This window comes from Ailuropoda melanoleuca, chromosome 6 (assembly GCF_002007445.2).
Source record: "Ailuropoda melanoleuca isolate Jingjing chromosome 6, ASM200744v2, whole genome shotgun sequence".
NCBI lineage: Eukaryota > Metazoa > Chordata > Mammalia > Carnivora > Ursidae > Ailuropoda > Ailuropoda melanoleuca.
In genome coordinates this window covers 113,712,575-113,725,750 of record NC_048223.1, presented here as the reverse complement: position 1 = coordinate 113,725,750, position 13,176 = coordinate 113,712,575, and the positions used below count along the sequence as shown (strand labels likewise).

General features: G+C 54.8%; 2 protein-coding genes and 1 long non-coding RNA gene across 16 annotated transcripts in view; 1 reads left to right on the top strand and 2 right to left on the bottom strand.

Annotated features, from left to right (window-relative positions):
• The window catches only part of AFAP1L2 (actin filament associated protein 1 like 2), a 106,005-nt gene extending 99,638 nt beyond the window's left edge, over positions 1–6,367 (top strand). For 4 of the 8 annotated variants that reach the window (XM_034663310.1, XM_034663308.1, XM_034663311.1 and 1 more), the window contains 6 exons: positions 326–437; positions 1,078–1,317; positions 1,400–1,577; positions 1,880–2,035; positions 3,931–4,124; positions 4,243–4,479. In XM_034663310.1, the coding sequence (XP_034519201.1) occupies positions 326–437; positions 1,078–1,317; positions 1,400–1,577; positions 1,880–2,035; positions 3,931–4,124; positions 4,243–4,452 (1,090 nt within the window). In that variant the 3' untranslated portion in view covers positions 4,453–4,479. Of the gene's footprint in view, positions 1–325; positions 438–1,077; positions 1,318–1,399; positions 1,578–1,879; positions 2,036–3,930; positions 4,125–4,242; positions 4,480–5,220 lie in introns of those variants that run through there. The other 4 variants (XM_034663312.1, XM_034663307.1, XM_034663309.1 and 1 more) reach the window with 4 other exon arrangements.
• Positions 192–3,932, bottom strand: LOC117802757. The gene is made up of 3 exons (XR_004626273.1): positions 3,258–3,932; positions 1,353–3,136; positions 192–563 (listed from the first exon to the last, which is right to left on the bottom strand). It is a non-coding gene; the product is annotated as an uncharacterized LOC117802757 (long non-coding RNA).
• A 21-nt stretch (positions 6,368–6,388) lies between the features above and the next one.
• Positions 6,389–13,176, bottom strand: part of VWA2 (von Willebrand factor A domain containing 2) — a 46,145-nt gene continuing 39,357 nt past the window's right edge. For 5 of the 7 annotated variants that reach the window (XM_019805694.2, XM_034663313.1, XM_034663314.1 and 2 more), the window contains 4 exons: positions 12,337–12,909; positions 10,577–11,128; positions 9,891–10,016; positions 6,621–9,021 (listed from right to left, as the gene is read on the bottom strand). In XM_019805694.2, coding sequence (XP_019661253.1) covers positions 8,906–9,021; positions 9,891–10,016; positions 10,577–11,128; positions 12,337–12,909 — 1,367 coding nt within the window. In that variant the 3' untranslated portion in view covers positions 6,621–8,905. Of the gene's footprint in view, positions 6,466–6,620; positions 9,022–9,890; positions 10,017–10,576; positions 11,129–12,336; positions 12,910–13,176 lie in introns of those variants that run through there. The other 2 variants (XR_002143856.2, XM_019805700.2) reach the window with 2 other exon arrangements.

Here is a 13,176-nt window from a genome sequence, read left to right as displayed (position 1 = left end):
GACGTGAGAAAGGATTTCGTGGTTGGACGAAGGTCCTGAAAGGGAGGAATCCAGGCAGGAAGGCAGTAGGATCCGGAGAGGAGGGAGGTGTCTGGGGCAAGGGAAGTTTGTTTTCCTAGAAGAGAAATTCAGAACTGGGAGTTCCAGTAAGAAGGCCCTGGGAAGAGAGGGAAGAGACAGCCCTAAATAAAGGAGTTGAGAATGAGGTCAATGCTGGTGCCCAGGTCCCCTGCACCTCCCCTCGTTGTCATGAATTCTTTGAGACTGGTGGCTTTCACTGCCCTGTCCTCATCCCCCTCTCACTGCGTCTTGCCGGGTTTTCCAGGCTGATGCAGAGAAAGTTCTCAGAGCCGAACACTTACATCGACGGCCTGCCCAGACAGGACCGCCAGGAGATGCTGTATGACGACGTGGAGACATCGGAGCTGACGGCCGTGGTAAGGACCCAGGCTGGGCAGCCACCTGGGCTGTCCCGTCCTCCCTGCCGCCGAACCTTGATGCCAGAGATCAGCAGATTGTCCCTAAGACGGGCGGACTCCAAGTCGCCTGCAGGGTCTAGGAACCTAGCACAAGGAGGCTGTCTTGTGTGCGGTACACCTGGCATGGGGACTTGTCTAGCTCAAATAGCTGGGGAACCACGCCGGGCAGTGTGAGGGGTAGGAGGAGTGGTGTCGGGATCAGGAACAGGGACATCATTAACCTCTCCGGCCCCAAGTGATAGTGAACAATCATAGTGACAGCAGGTTCCATGCACTGGGCACTGAACTCTGCTGTGCTAAGGGCTTCTGTGGGTTATCTCATTTAGTCCTAACCGCCCCAGAAGGAGTTACACTAGTCTCTTTCCAGATCAAGAAATGAGATTCAGGAACAGTAAATGCTATGTCCTGGGTCTCCCACCTCCTGAATGGCAATCCCAGGACTTGTACCCTGGCCTTTTAAGTCCAGCTCAATGGAAGCTTCCCCAGGAGGCGGGTCCTGTGAACTCTAGCACGAGGCAGGGACAGGAGGCAAGTCTGGCGCCCCCTCCACAGCCCAGGGAGCAGAGGCCTGGTGAAAGCCCCTGTCTCTCCTCTGCAGGTGGAAACTCCCGAGGAAGCGGCCCCTGGGACAGATGCTCCGAGCGAGTCCCAGCCTGACCGAGTCTACCTGGACCTCACACCTGTCAAGTCCTTTCTGCACAGCCCCAGCAGTGCACAGGCCCGGGCCCAGTCCCCACCGCCACCCCACCTGGACCCCCCAGCCGAGGCTCTCCCTGCAGACCCGGGCCCTGCCCCAGACGAGCCCCTGGGAGAGTCTCCAGAGAGCCCCGAGTTGCAGGTAAGGCTGTCCCCCAGCAGGGAAGCTGGTCTCACCTTGGCCGCCCCTGGGCCGGCTAAGCCGTGTTTGCTTTCTTCCGAAGCAGACGCCGCGGCAGGAGAGTCCAGAGCCCGAGGAGCCTTCCCCGAGAACCACAACCGTCAAAATCCAGACCGAACAGCAGAAGATCTCCTTCCCGTCAAGCTGCCCCGACACTGCGGCCGTCACCCCAGCTGGGGCCAGTCCACCTGTGAAGGACAGGTTGAGGGTGACCACTGCAGGTGCCTGAGCTAGAAAAGAGTCGAATGTTTTGGAAATGGCTCAGAGAAGTTAGTCCAGTTCCCTCCCTTTCAGACGAGGAAGCAGAGGTTCAGAGGGGTGAAGGGACTTGCCCAAGGTCACACAGCAAAGAAAGTGTGGGCCCAATTTCTTTGTCTATCCCTGCCAGGTTGGCCTCGTGTTCAGCTGACCCAGTGCCAGAGCCCCGGGTTGTCTGAGCCTGCGGGGGGGAGGGGGGTGCGGTTGGGATGGCCCTTATGTGCCCCCCTCACTGACCTGGGGCTTCTCCTCTCTGCGTCCGTAGAGATCAAACTTGGCAAGAATAGGACAGAAGCTGAGGTGAAGCGGTACACAGAGGAGAAGGAGAGGCTGGAGAAGAAGAAGGAAGAAATCCGGGGGCACCTGGCTCAGCTTCGGAAAGAGAAACGGGAGCTGAGAGAGACTGTGTTAAAATGCACAGGTAAGGGGCCTCCCAGGTGGAGAAGGTCCGGCTGGGGCCTTGGGCTCTCCGTGGGAAGAATCCACATCTGTACACCTGCCTACGGCCTGTGAGCATTCGCCCCATCCGTCTCTGGGGCGAGTGGGTGCTCCCCTGCCCAGTCCTCCCCCCGCCCCAGCCCCATCCTGTCTGAAATGTTGCTGTTCTGTACGGAGACCCTCTGACCTGTCAACAGGACCAAGAGGGAGCAGGCAGAACTGGTTAGAGGAGGAAGTCTCTAAAAATTACACGTTTAGACCTTAATGTTTTATTTTCACTTAAACATATTCCATCTTTTAATGTGGTGCCGAGGCCTATGCCGGAGACGCAGGCCAGCTCACGGGTGTTCCGGGTCACCTTTCCTGCATTAACCACACCCAGCATCTCCAGTCTTCATTTTGTTAAAGTGAACAAACATTTAAGACTCTTTCAAAGAAATCAGAGTCCTTGTGGCTGAGTTTCCAGATCGCCCCCAGCCCCCAATCACTCAGCAACCACCTCCTAGAAGAAACCTGCCTTTTAGGGGACCTGTTGAAGCACTTACCTCATTTACATAGAGTCCACCTCGGTGCTTATGTAATATGTAAATTGCAGAGTTGCACGCGCAAGTGATGGAAGCAAGTTTGGGGACAACCCCAGCTGATTCCTCGGAAGCTTCGAACATGACTGTGCTCCCATGACCTTCCTCCACCAGGGTCTCCCACTTTCTTTGTCCTAGAACAGCCTTATTGAGATACAGTTCACAGACCATACAACGGCCCCATTTACGGTATACAAGGCCATGGTTATTACTATCTTCCCAGCTCTGTGCCACCAGCACCAGTCACCCTCAGAACACCTCCCCGCCCATACTCGTTAGCGGTCACTCCCCAGCTGCCCCCTGTCCGCTCCCTAGACAACCCCTAATCTGCTTTCTGACGGGGCTGGGTTTCCTTTCTGCCCAGCCAAGACTGTAGAGCTGGGACGTGTGCTCACAAGCATGACCAGAGGCTCATCCATGACAGTCCTTACCAACCTGGAGCGCGAGCTGGGCGGTGAGGCAGAGCCGGGGAGCCCTGGCCCTTTCTCTCCCACGTGGAGTCTCTGGGCAGGAGAAGAGAGAATTTCCACTACGGTTTATTCTGCTGGCAAAGTGGCCCTGAAGCTCCTAAGTTGTTAAGGCCACAGAGCCAAAGATTGTAATTCTCAAAGTACGGCTACTGACCGCTGATACAGGGTCCAGGTTCCAAAACCATCAGTAACATCTTGTCAGCTCGTTCTCCATGAAGTTTTCTTAAACAGCGGCCCCTGTGCCTGCTTGTCCTTGGACAAGGGCTGACAGGTGACCACGCACCCTCGGCTTAGAAAGAGAGCATGCGTCATCTCAGTGGCTGTTGGCTCAGGACTCCGCGGTGAATCCGTGTGGCACCGTGGTTTCCCCTAGCAGTGAGCTCTGGGCCATCACTTCCTGGTGCTCTAGGACCAACCTGAGAACTCCAGGGTGAGAATAAAACAGGACTGAGGAAGTGCCAGGGCTGAGGACCACTGCTCCCGGTCGACTTGGAGAAGCCCGGAGTACTTAAGGATTGAGACTGTGTGGGGCAGGTGGAAATAGCCCAGCCATCCTCCAAGGGTCATTAATAGAGCTGCTCTCTCCCTGGGGGTCTGCTGCAACAATAGCAGGTATCAAAACAACAGAGCCCCGAAGAACCTACCAGAAGTTTCTATACCTCAGACCCATACCCTCTGGTGAAGGCAGAGCTCTCTTCCCCCAGAGCATTCTGCAGCCTTTTCAGAATGCTCACGCAGGACCCAGCTCTGAGGGCTGGAAGCCAGAGCTGTGCTCCACACCCAGCTGGGGGGGCCGTTCCCTGCAGCCAGCTTAATTCCCTCTGCAGACAAGGGAGTCCTGGCCAGCCTGGAGCAAAAGCTGAAGGAGATCGACGAGGAGTGCAGGGTCGAGGAGAGAAAGCGTGTGGACCTCGAGCTCAACATCGTGGAGGTGAAGGACAACCTGAAGAAGGCGGAGGCCGGGCCCGTGACACTGGGCACCACTGTGGACACCACCCACCTGGAGAACGTGAGCCCCCGGGTGAGTGGCGGGAGTCGTTCCTCTGCGCCGCCTGCAGGGTCTCCTGGAGCGGAGTTGGGGGGAGTGGGTCACATGTCCTGCCCCTGGCTCAGGCTTCGCTCTTCTCTTACCGCTACAGCCCAAAGCTGCCACCCCCACCCCTGCCCCAGACTGTACCCCAGTCAACTCTGCAACAGCGCTCAAGAACAGGCCTCTTTCGGTCATGGTCACGGGCAAAGGCACCGTCCTCCAGAAAGCGAAGGTAAGCGGTCACACCCAGCCTCCTGCAGGCCCACCAGGGGACGGCAAAACTGTCGCTAAGGTGAGGCCTGGCTTCTGCCCCAGGTAGCACTTCCCGGCTTCAGGCACCGGTTCTGAGAGGGCTCTGCGCTCACCCAGGGGCCGGGCTGCGCTGCGCCTTTGGCTCACTCTTTGTCTCTGACCAACCAGAAAGGCATGAGCACCGGGTTCAGGTGTTCTTACCAGTCAGCCTGAGGACACTTGATCCTGCAACTATGTACCACTCGATTATCTGTAGATTATCCAGGTTGACAGCCTAAGTTCAGAGACAGGCTGTGACTGGCCAGTTTTCAAAATTAAAGAGTCAGGGATTCTAAAGGCCTTCTGTCATTAAAAGGAAAGAAACAGATTCAGACAGGCGATAGGATTTGCCTAAAGCCCCCCAGCCAACTGAGAGCAGAGGCTTGGTAAGGTGTAAACAAGGGTGGAACGCCCTTCCTGGGTTCCTCCCTGAGGCTAGATGAAAAGTGGTATCTCTCACAGTAAATAACATGCCTAGAGCAAACTCTGCTCCTGATTTCTGTCCTGCCTGCCTGCTGGAGAGATTTTGAGGCACCTGCACCAATGACTATGAAATCCACACGAGCACGTGAGCTGCTGCTCCCTCACAAGTCACTCCCAGCACACGGCCGTGCTCTAGCCTCAAAACCTCTGAGCAGGTGCCCCAAATTGCGACTAGACAAGGGTTGACACGTATCTGCCATCTCTATTCCTAAATGCTTCTGGGCTTCAGAGAAATATTTCTCCTTGCATTGTTCTATGTAGATGGGGGTTGCTACGGAGGATAACTAACTTTCTTCTTGGGGCGGGGGTGCTGGTATTTGAACGGCACTCTAGGAATGGGAGAAGAAAGGAACAAGTTAGGAAACAAGCTTCATGATCTAAAGACTCTCCTGCCAGCATGGACCTTGGTGACAATCCTGCTTCATTAAAGTCTACGTTAAAGCAGCAACTCTGTGAAAAGATGAGTCTGCTCAGGAGGAGGACGGACTCTGGTACTCTGGGTAGAGAGCGCTGGCCAAGAGGAGGCTCTGCCCGTTTTCAGAGAGAAGGCTTCTCTGGAGACCTACCTGCTCCTGGAGGGAAACAGGACATTGTTGTATTTAGGGGTATTCTGTGTTTCTTCATCAGCTGTTTTGTCAAGCTTTTTAAGGAGTGAAAAAGCATCTGATGGTGGGACTTTGGTGGAAAAGAAATCAAGGTAGCAGGAACCCTGGTCCACTGGCCCCGTGGCTTTGGTGACCAAGGAGACCTCACTCATCCAAGCGTCCACTTCTCTCTAACATTAGCAGCTCCGACGGAGTCTTTCGTGGTTTTAAACCGCATCGCTACCACCTGTGCGAAGCCCTCCATGACATGCTTTTCGGGAAACAGGAACAGAGGAGAATATTTGGGACCAAGCTGAGGTGCTGTCCCCACTAAGTTAAGGACTTTTTTTCAGCCTAAAGCAGGCCTGAATCAATTGCTTTTAAAGAAAATTTTAAATGATGCTGTATTATATAGAAAAAAATGTTTAAAATCCTGTAATTTAGAACAGCAAAGTGTCTTTTTCAGATTTAAAAGTACCTTTTTGAGGTCTTTTTACATCACTGTAGGAGGAAAGATTACCCAGTGTTTACATATGCAGTCCTGTGGCCTGGCCGTTTTTAGGGGAAAAGTTCTATTGCTTAGTGCTCTAGGCCCCTTCCAAGAAAAACGTGGTGAATGCTGTTTCGGGTTGATGCTCTTCTCCTCCTAAGATCGGCAGTACTGTTCTTTGTGTCGTGTCTTCTGATGCAGTGCTTTGTGTGTTTTTAACACCGATTGAAACATTTCATCTGTCGTTCTGGCTTCTTCCTGGGGCTTGTCAATCAGCGTCCCCTAACGCTGCTTCCGGAGAACTAAAGGTCTTTTGATTTCTGTTGTCTTCCTAATCCCAGGGCATTTATTTCCTTTGTCATATACACTTGGTGTCCTTTACCAAGTGGCGAATTCAATTTTTTTTTAATAAAACGTTACTTATATTTTGGGGTTTTCTTGTAGTTCATGGAATGGCTTGGGGCAGTGCCTGGTAGACGTCTACCTTAGGGGGGAAACATCTTGGTTATTTACACACTGAAGTTCAAAATATGTGCAGTAAAAACTGGTAGAACTGCAAGGTGCAATCCTAGCAGGCGACTTTAAGCCTCCTTAAGCCGCAGGGGTAAGGCTGGAAGAGGATTTTCCCAGGATAACACAAAGCAAACACCTATGACGATCAGTTTCTGCAGATAAGTGGCTGAAAACCCATACTCCTAAGTAATGAAACATACCAATACTTGGAAGGTGACCTAAGGAGTAATTAAGAAAGCTCCACGCATGAATGTGTTTATTTTAAAAAGGCCTTAAGTTTAAAGAATATGAATTTTCGATTTTATAAAGTTAGCACAGTTCTAGTACCAAATGTCCAACACAAATCACAGAAGAAAAACCAAATCTCATTTTTTGGACAAGGATGAAAAAAACCAATATTGGCAAGTGAAATTCAACAGTGTTTAAAGAATCATGCTTCATGACCAGATCATGTTTATCCAAGGAAGCAAAGTGATTCAACAACTGAAAATATACTAAGGGCCCATTTATGATATGAACAGGTTCAATGTGAAAAACACTCTTAGCAATCTAGGAAGAGGAATAACGTATTCCTAACCTGATGACGTAGAATGGTGGGAGATCCCTTCAGGTCCAGAAACACATAACACTACTTTTAAAAACATTATTCTGGAGGTCCTAGACACTGCAAACTGACAAGAAAAAGTACTCGTGTAAACATCAAAAGGAAGAGATGAGTCTAACTATCTTTCTAGAAAAGAGAATTAACTATTAGGATTAGAGCAGCCTCAAGTTGGCTGGAATCAGGATCATTCAGAAAATAAAAGACTGATGACCTGTTTGCAGGGTTTTAATTTTTCCAAGGAGAACACATTTATGTTGCTTGTGTAATTAAAGGCCAGTTTCTTTTAAAAGAAAGGAATTCCCTCTGCCACTGCTGGGGCACGGAGAGGGTTAAACTATTCAGGGGCACCTTCCCTAGAAAAGGTTTAAAAAAAAAAAAAAGGCTTGAGGGCTGGGACCTAAAAAACCTTTCACCTGCCTTTAATGTGTAAGCCCAGAGCTCACAGTTCTGTGTTTTTTTCCCTAAGTTGAAGCAATTCAAATGGGATTCCAAACATCAGCCCGGACCCAGACAAAATGATGAAACTGCTGTCAATTAAAAGACAATAGGTTCCTGTAAGTTCTTTGACATCGCTTCTCAGCACCTGCCAGGTGGACACGTGACCCTGCTCTGACGTCACCTTCTACCACAGGGGAGGTAGTAACTAGAGTGAAAGTGACCTTTCCTTTGTAATGTCTAACAATACAGTCGGATGACCCCTGCCAGTACTTAAAGTAGCCTTGAACAATTTGCATGTAAAACGTTTACATTATTTACATTAAAAAGAAAAGTCAGGATAAAGTGTCTGGTTTTAGGTCGCAGCTCTACAAAGATTTCTACCGAGAACGCAAATCCAAACCACATAACCAAGGGGAAGAATTGTTTCCTAAAGACTGCAGGGGTGAGGACCTAGTTTGCCAGAAATATATCCCAACTGAGCCTTCTTGCCACACGGGTCCTGTTAAATAACCAACATCATTTCTCGAAATATTCCTTTCAAAACTAGACATGAAAAGGAAAACCACCTAGACAGCATAACATCGATGCTTCTAAAAGCCCGTACCCTCTAAGTTTCTTTGTTGTATTTAAGAATTCCACCTCCTTGTCCTAATAAAAAAACAAGCAAGCAATAAGCCCCCCACAATTAGCCCCCTAAGTGATCTCTCAAGGAAGCCCCTCCAAGGGAAAGTAGCTCAGGAGCCGGGCCAATGTCCCCTGGCCCCTGGAGACCAGGGGGTTTGTGTGCTTGGCCCCTCCCCCATAGTCAAACAAGTTGGTTCCTGGTCACAGTCCAGTCTGGAGTCTTTCTAGGTCTTTGCCACGCACAGATCCAGTCACAAATGCCACTCAAGCCCCTTCTCAAACTAAAAGCAAATGCACTTGCACATCTTTGGGAAAGGATGTGTGAAAAGGTCCACAGTCTTTCAGTCTCGAGACCCCACGGCTTCCGTGGTCCAGAGGACCCTCCAGAGCACGCCCCCTGCTGAGCACCACCGCCCCAACAACATTCTGCTGAGCGTTTCTTGTGGGCAGAGTGAGCTTCAAACAGGCCATCGAAAGTCTCCAAGCGCCTTTGTTTCTCCTCGGGGGGAAGCTGGCAGAGGAGACCAGGGCACACCCAGGTACAGAAAGTCAATATTTACTTACATGTCAAGACTGTCGACAGCTGTATTAGTGGCAGAATCAGCTGCTGCCCTGTCCCCAAGCAGCACGGTCCGCCATTGGGGCAGCTCTTCCCTGGGGCGAGAGACGTGGGAGGGAGGGGTCCGCAGGGACCTGGAGGCGCTGCTCAGAGGACCCCGGGAGATGGGATGAGGCCGGCATGCTCTCAGCGCGCGGGCGGCCCCGGCCTGCTGGGCAGTTGCTGGGAGGGGTAGGGCTGCTGCCCTCTTGCGGGCTCTCTGCGGGAGCCGCGTGCCTTGGGGGCATCTCCTCGCAAGGACCCTGGGAGAGAAGTGGACCTTGAGGACAGGAGTAGTGTCTGAGTCCTCTTACCAGGGGCCAGCCTGCGGGCCCCTGCATGCCTCTCCCCTGCTCCACAGCCCAAGCAGAAGTGCCAGATCAGAGCCCCTCTCTGACTGCCCTTCAGGTCCACTCCCCGCCCCCGAAGCCACGCTGTGCCAGCGGCTGAACACCAAGGCTCCAAGGGGCGTCTGCTTCTGGTCGCTGGATATGTATGGGTGAGTGGGGAGACCCACGCCCACCATCCATCGCATATCTGATAAGCAGGAACCAGCGTGGGCCCGTAATGCTGCCCACCGTGGCTGGCTGGCTCGTTCAACCCCTGCGCTCCGGGACCGGGTCTGCTCTCTGCGCGACCCACCAGAGCCTCCTTCCGTCCTCCCCTCTGCTGATGGCCGCTCCTCCCATTTCACTGAGCAGAGAGAACCGCTCAAAAAAGAACTCCTGCCAGCCTCCACTACTCTCTCCCCGCCTCCCCGCATCTGTGCCCCCGTCCTGTCTTCCAGCCCCGCACCCCCCCAAACTAGGCTTCCCTTGAGACCCTCCTCCCAGCTGCTGCTATTTTCCTCGGCTATGCCTAGCACCGACACACTACCAGGTGTAGTTGTTCCTGCGCACGGGCACAGGCGCTCCAGGAGGGCAGAGCTGCTCACTGTCTGTTCACCACTACGTTCCCTGCACTTAGAACGGCGCCTGGGATGTGGTGGCCCCCATACATGTTTCGCACGGGAACGAACAAAGGATTGCCGAGCGAATGATCTTGACCCTGCATTCAGCTGAGTCCCCAGGGCTCAGCAGGGCTCAGGCCCCCCGCTCCCCGCCCCCACCGGCAGCGCGGGCGCCCCACTCACGGTTCCCACAGTGGGGGCCCTGCCAGCCGTCCCGGCACTCGCAGCGGTAGCTCCCATTCTGCAGGACGCAGGTGCCCTCGTGCAGGCACGGGCTGGGCTTGCACAGGCTGACCGGCCGCTTGGCTTCTACAAGGGAGAAGGTGCCCAGCAGGCCCGGCCTGGGTCAGCCACAAGGCCCCCTCCTCTCAGGAAGCCCAGGACAGAGGTGAGGCCACAGGGGGAGCGTCTTACACACCTCCGTGTTTCCGTGGGCCCTGAAGCAGCAGCTTGGAGGTTAGTGCATGGTGAGTAGACCACACTGCTTGGTTAGGTCAGAGCCCCAACTTCCACCCAGCTCTCCCGCTGCATAGACGCTCTCCCTCTGAAATGTGCTGTGCACACAGCAGCGTTTACCGTGACCAATACACTTTTAAAAAGGCAGGAAGGAGGTCACTGGCAAAAGGATGCCTTGGGGTCAGGCTGGCCTGACGGTGTATGTTCCTAGCTCTGTCGTTCACCATAGGTCGGTGTCAACCCGGGCCCTTAGATTCCTGGGGGAATCTGTAGGTATCCAAACAAGGTCTTCTGTTCAAATGAGCAAAAATTCTCAAGTTTGGCTATCCTTGCAATGATGCACCTGAGGGCTCAGGCTGAGATTCCCACCCACCCCGGAGGGGACAATGAAGGGCGTGGATCTCCCCACTCACCCATACATATCCACTCGAGGAGTGCATCCTGGTGGTACCGCAGGTCTGCGTAGCTTGCCACGTGGATCAGGGAGTCCCGGGGACCCGCGAGCCTCCGCAGAGCCTCCCTCAGGACAGGCCCCACGCCCACCACCAACACAGAGACACCATTGTTCCTCAGCTTCTGGACAGGGACAGCAGCGTCCTCTGCCCCCATCCCGCCTGTGAGCAGCACCACAGCCTTGGGGACACCAGGCCGGGCACCCCGCTGGACAGTCATCACTTTGTCGTAGACGTGCAGCAAGGCTGTGCCTGCCGAGCCCACCCCGCCCAGGTAGGGGGCCTGGCTCATGGCCCGCAGCACCGCAGCACGGCCGAGATGGGTGTCCAGCCCGAAGGCTGTCTGGACCCGGCTGCCGTACACCACCAGGCCGACCTGTGTCACGTCCGGGTTCACATCAAACTGCAGCGTGAGGCTTCTCACGAAGCTCTGCATCTGGGCGAAGTTCTCGGACCCCACGGAGGCTGAGGCATCCAACATGAAGAGGAGGTCCAGTGACTGTGCCTGGCAGCCTGTGGGGACACGCAGGTGAGCCTCGGGGCAGACTCTGCCCAGCAGTGCCCCTCCTCTGGACCAGCCAGCAAAAGAGGGACCGCTCTGGGTTGGGCCAGCCAGTCCGTCCCCTGCAGTAGCCGCCCTCCACCCTCTCCTAAAATATCAGGACACCTGAATGCCAGGCTAGACCACATTCCCAGACTCCCTGGCAGATCGGTGTGGCCATGTGTCTAAGTTCTGATTGGATGTGGTTGGAAATTGTACAGTTTCCAAAAATCTGTCCTCAAAAGGAAGCTACTTGCCCTCCACTTCCCCTCTCCCCACTTCCTGCTGGCTGAGAAACCGTGACCTGGGGCCCAGAGGTGGAACCACAAGATAGCCCAGCCGCCCTGCGGGCTGAGGTCACTAGCCTCTGAACCGTGAGAGAAACAAACGCCTATCATCTGTAAGCCGTTGAGCTCTGGGGACCCACTGTGACAGAACTTCGCCTGTACCCTCATCCCTCCCACTACTGAGCACCCTCCGTGTCCACACTCTACTCCGGGCACTAATTATACCAAGTGGACAAAGTGGGTCCATGCCTCCCCTCACTGGGCGGGCGGTCTGTGGGGACACAGCTGTGAAACCCACACAGAATCACAAGTCCCGTGAGCAGGCATGGGGGGAAAAAGCAGGGTACTTTGTGGGGGGACCAGCAGGAGCAACCACGTAAGTAGACTGGGAGAAGGGGTCAGAGTAGTGCAAACTGAGGGCCAGGGGGGTGGGGTGGGGGGCTCGAAGGCAGGGCGGGGCCTGAGTAGGCCGCTCCCCCGCCTTCACCCTGCACAGGGGCCTTAGAGAGTCTACAGGACCAGCCATAGGGAGCTCTCAGAAGCCAGTGGAAGGAGTTCAGGGTTTATTCCAAGGCAGAGGGGAGCCAGGGGGAAGGTTTAGGTATAGAGTAAGTGGATCAGATTCACCAGTTTTTAAAAACCACTGCAGCACAGGGAATATCTTAGAAGCTGACAACCAAGAGAAGCCAAGGAGACATGAGGACTACCTGTCGTATGAGACCGAATCCTTGCAACAAAACAAGGTGACTAAGTAAAAACTAAGGAACTCTGAACTAGGGCTAGAGACCTCAGTAAATAATGATGTCTCAGTGTGGCCTCGTTCATTCTGACAAATGTAGCCCGTTAACATCTTACAAGAGGAACCCCCCCACTGCAGAGCGCCGGGACCTCACCTGGCCGTGGCCGGCTGCACAGCTTCCGCCGCAGCTCGGGGATTCGGTGGAACAGGTCCTGTGGGCCCGTGTAGACCAGGACGTGCTTAGGGCTGCCGGTGATCTCCTCCAGCTCTGCCCGCACGGCCTCGGTGCCCACTCCCAGCAGGAGCAGCTCCCGGGCCCTTGCGTGACGCGCTGGGCCGGCCACCTCGTCCTGGGAGGGTGACTCAGTGAGCAGGACCACCACTCTGCGCGGACGGTCGGCGCCCGTCCTGGCGGAGCTCCCAAAGCCCTGCTCTGCCACCTGCCGCAGGGCACTGCCCGTCAGGGTGGCGCCGCCGCTGAAGGCAAGGCCGTCCAGGCTCCCGAGCAGGGCCGGCACGTCCTGGTACTCGCCCACCGGCACCGCCACCGCCAGCTCCCCGCTGTACCGGGCCACGCCCACGCGGGCGCGGGAGTCCTCGCTCAGCGACGCCTGCACAAACCGCTTCACGAAGGCCTTGGCCCGCAGGAAGCCCTCCGGGGTGGTGCCCGCCGAGCTGGCCAGCAGGAAGAGGACGTCGATCCTGCATTCCAGGCTCAGCTTCGGGGCTGCCAGGATCACAGAAACCCTCGGTCACGCCACGGCCCCCTGGAGCACGCACGTTCCCCCCCTGCCCCACCCCAGCCACCGGGTAGGGAGCAACCTCCCTTCCAGGAGCGGACAGGGCAGACACGGGGGCGTCAGGGGCCGGGGGGCGCCTCACGGAGTTCAAGGACGGGGCCAGACACATTTCTCCCTCCTGGCTCTCACTACACGTCTCCATCTGACCACTTTTTAAAAATTAAAATGTAATCTAGAACTTTCTTCCTTTAGGG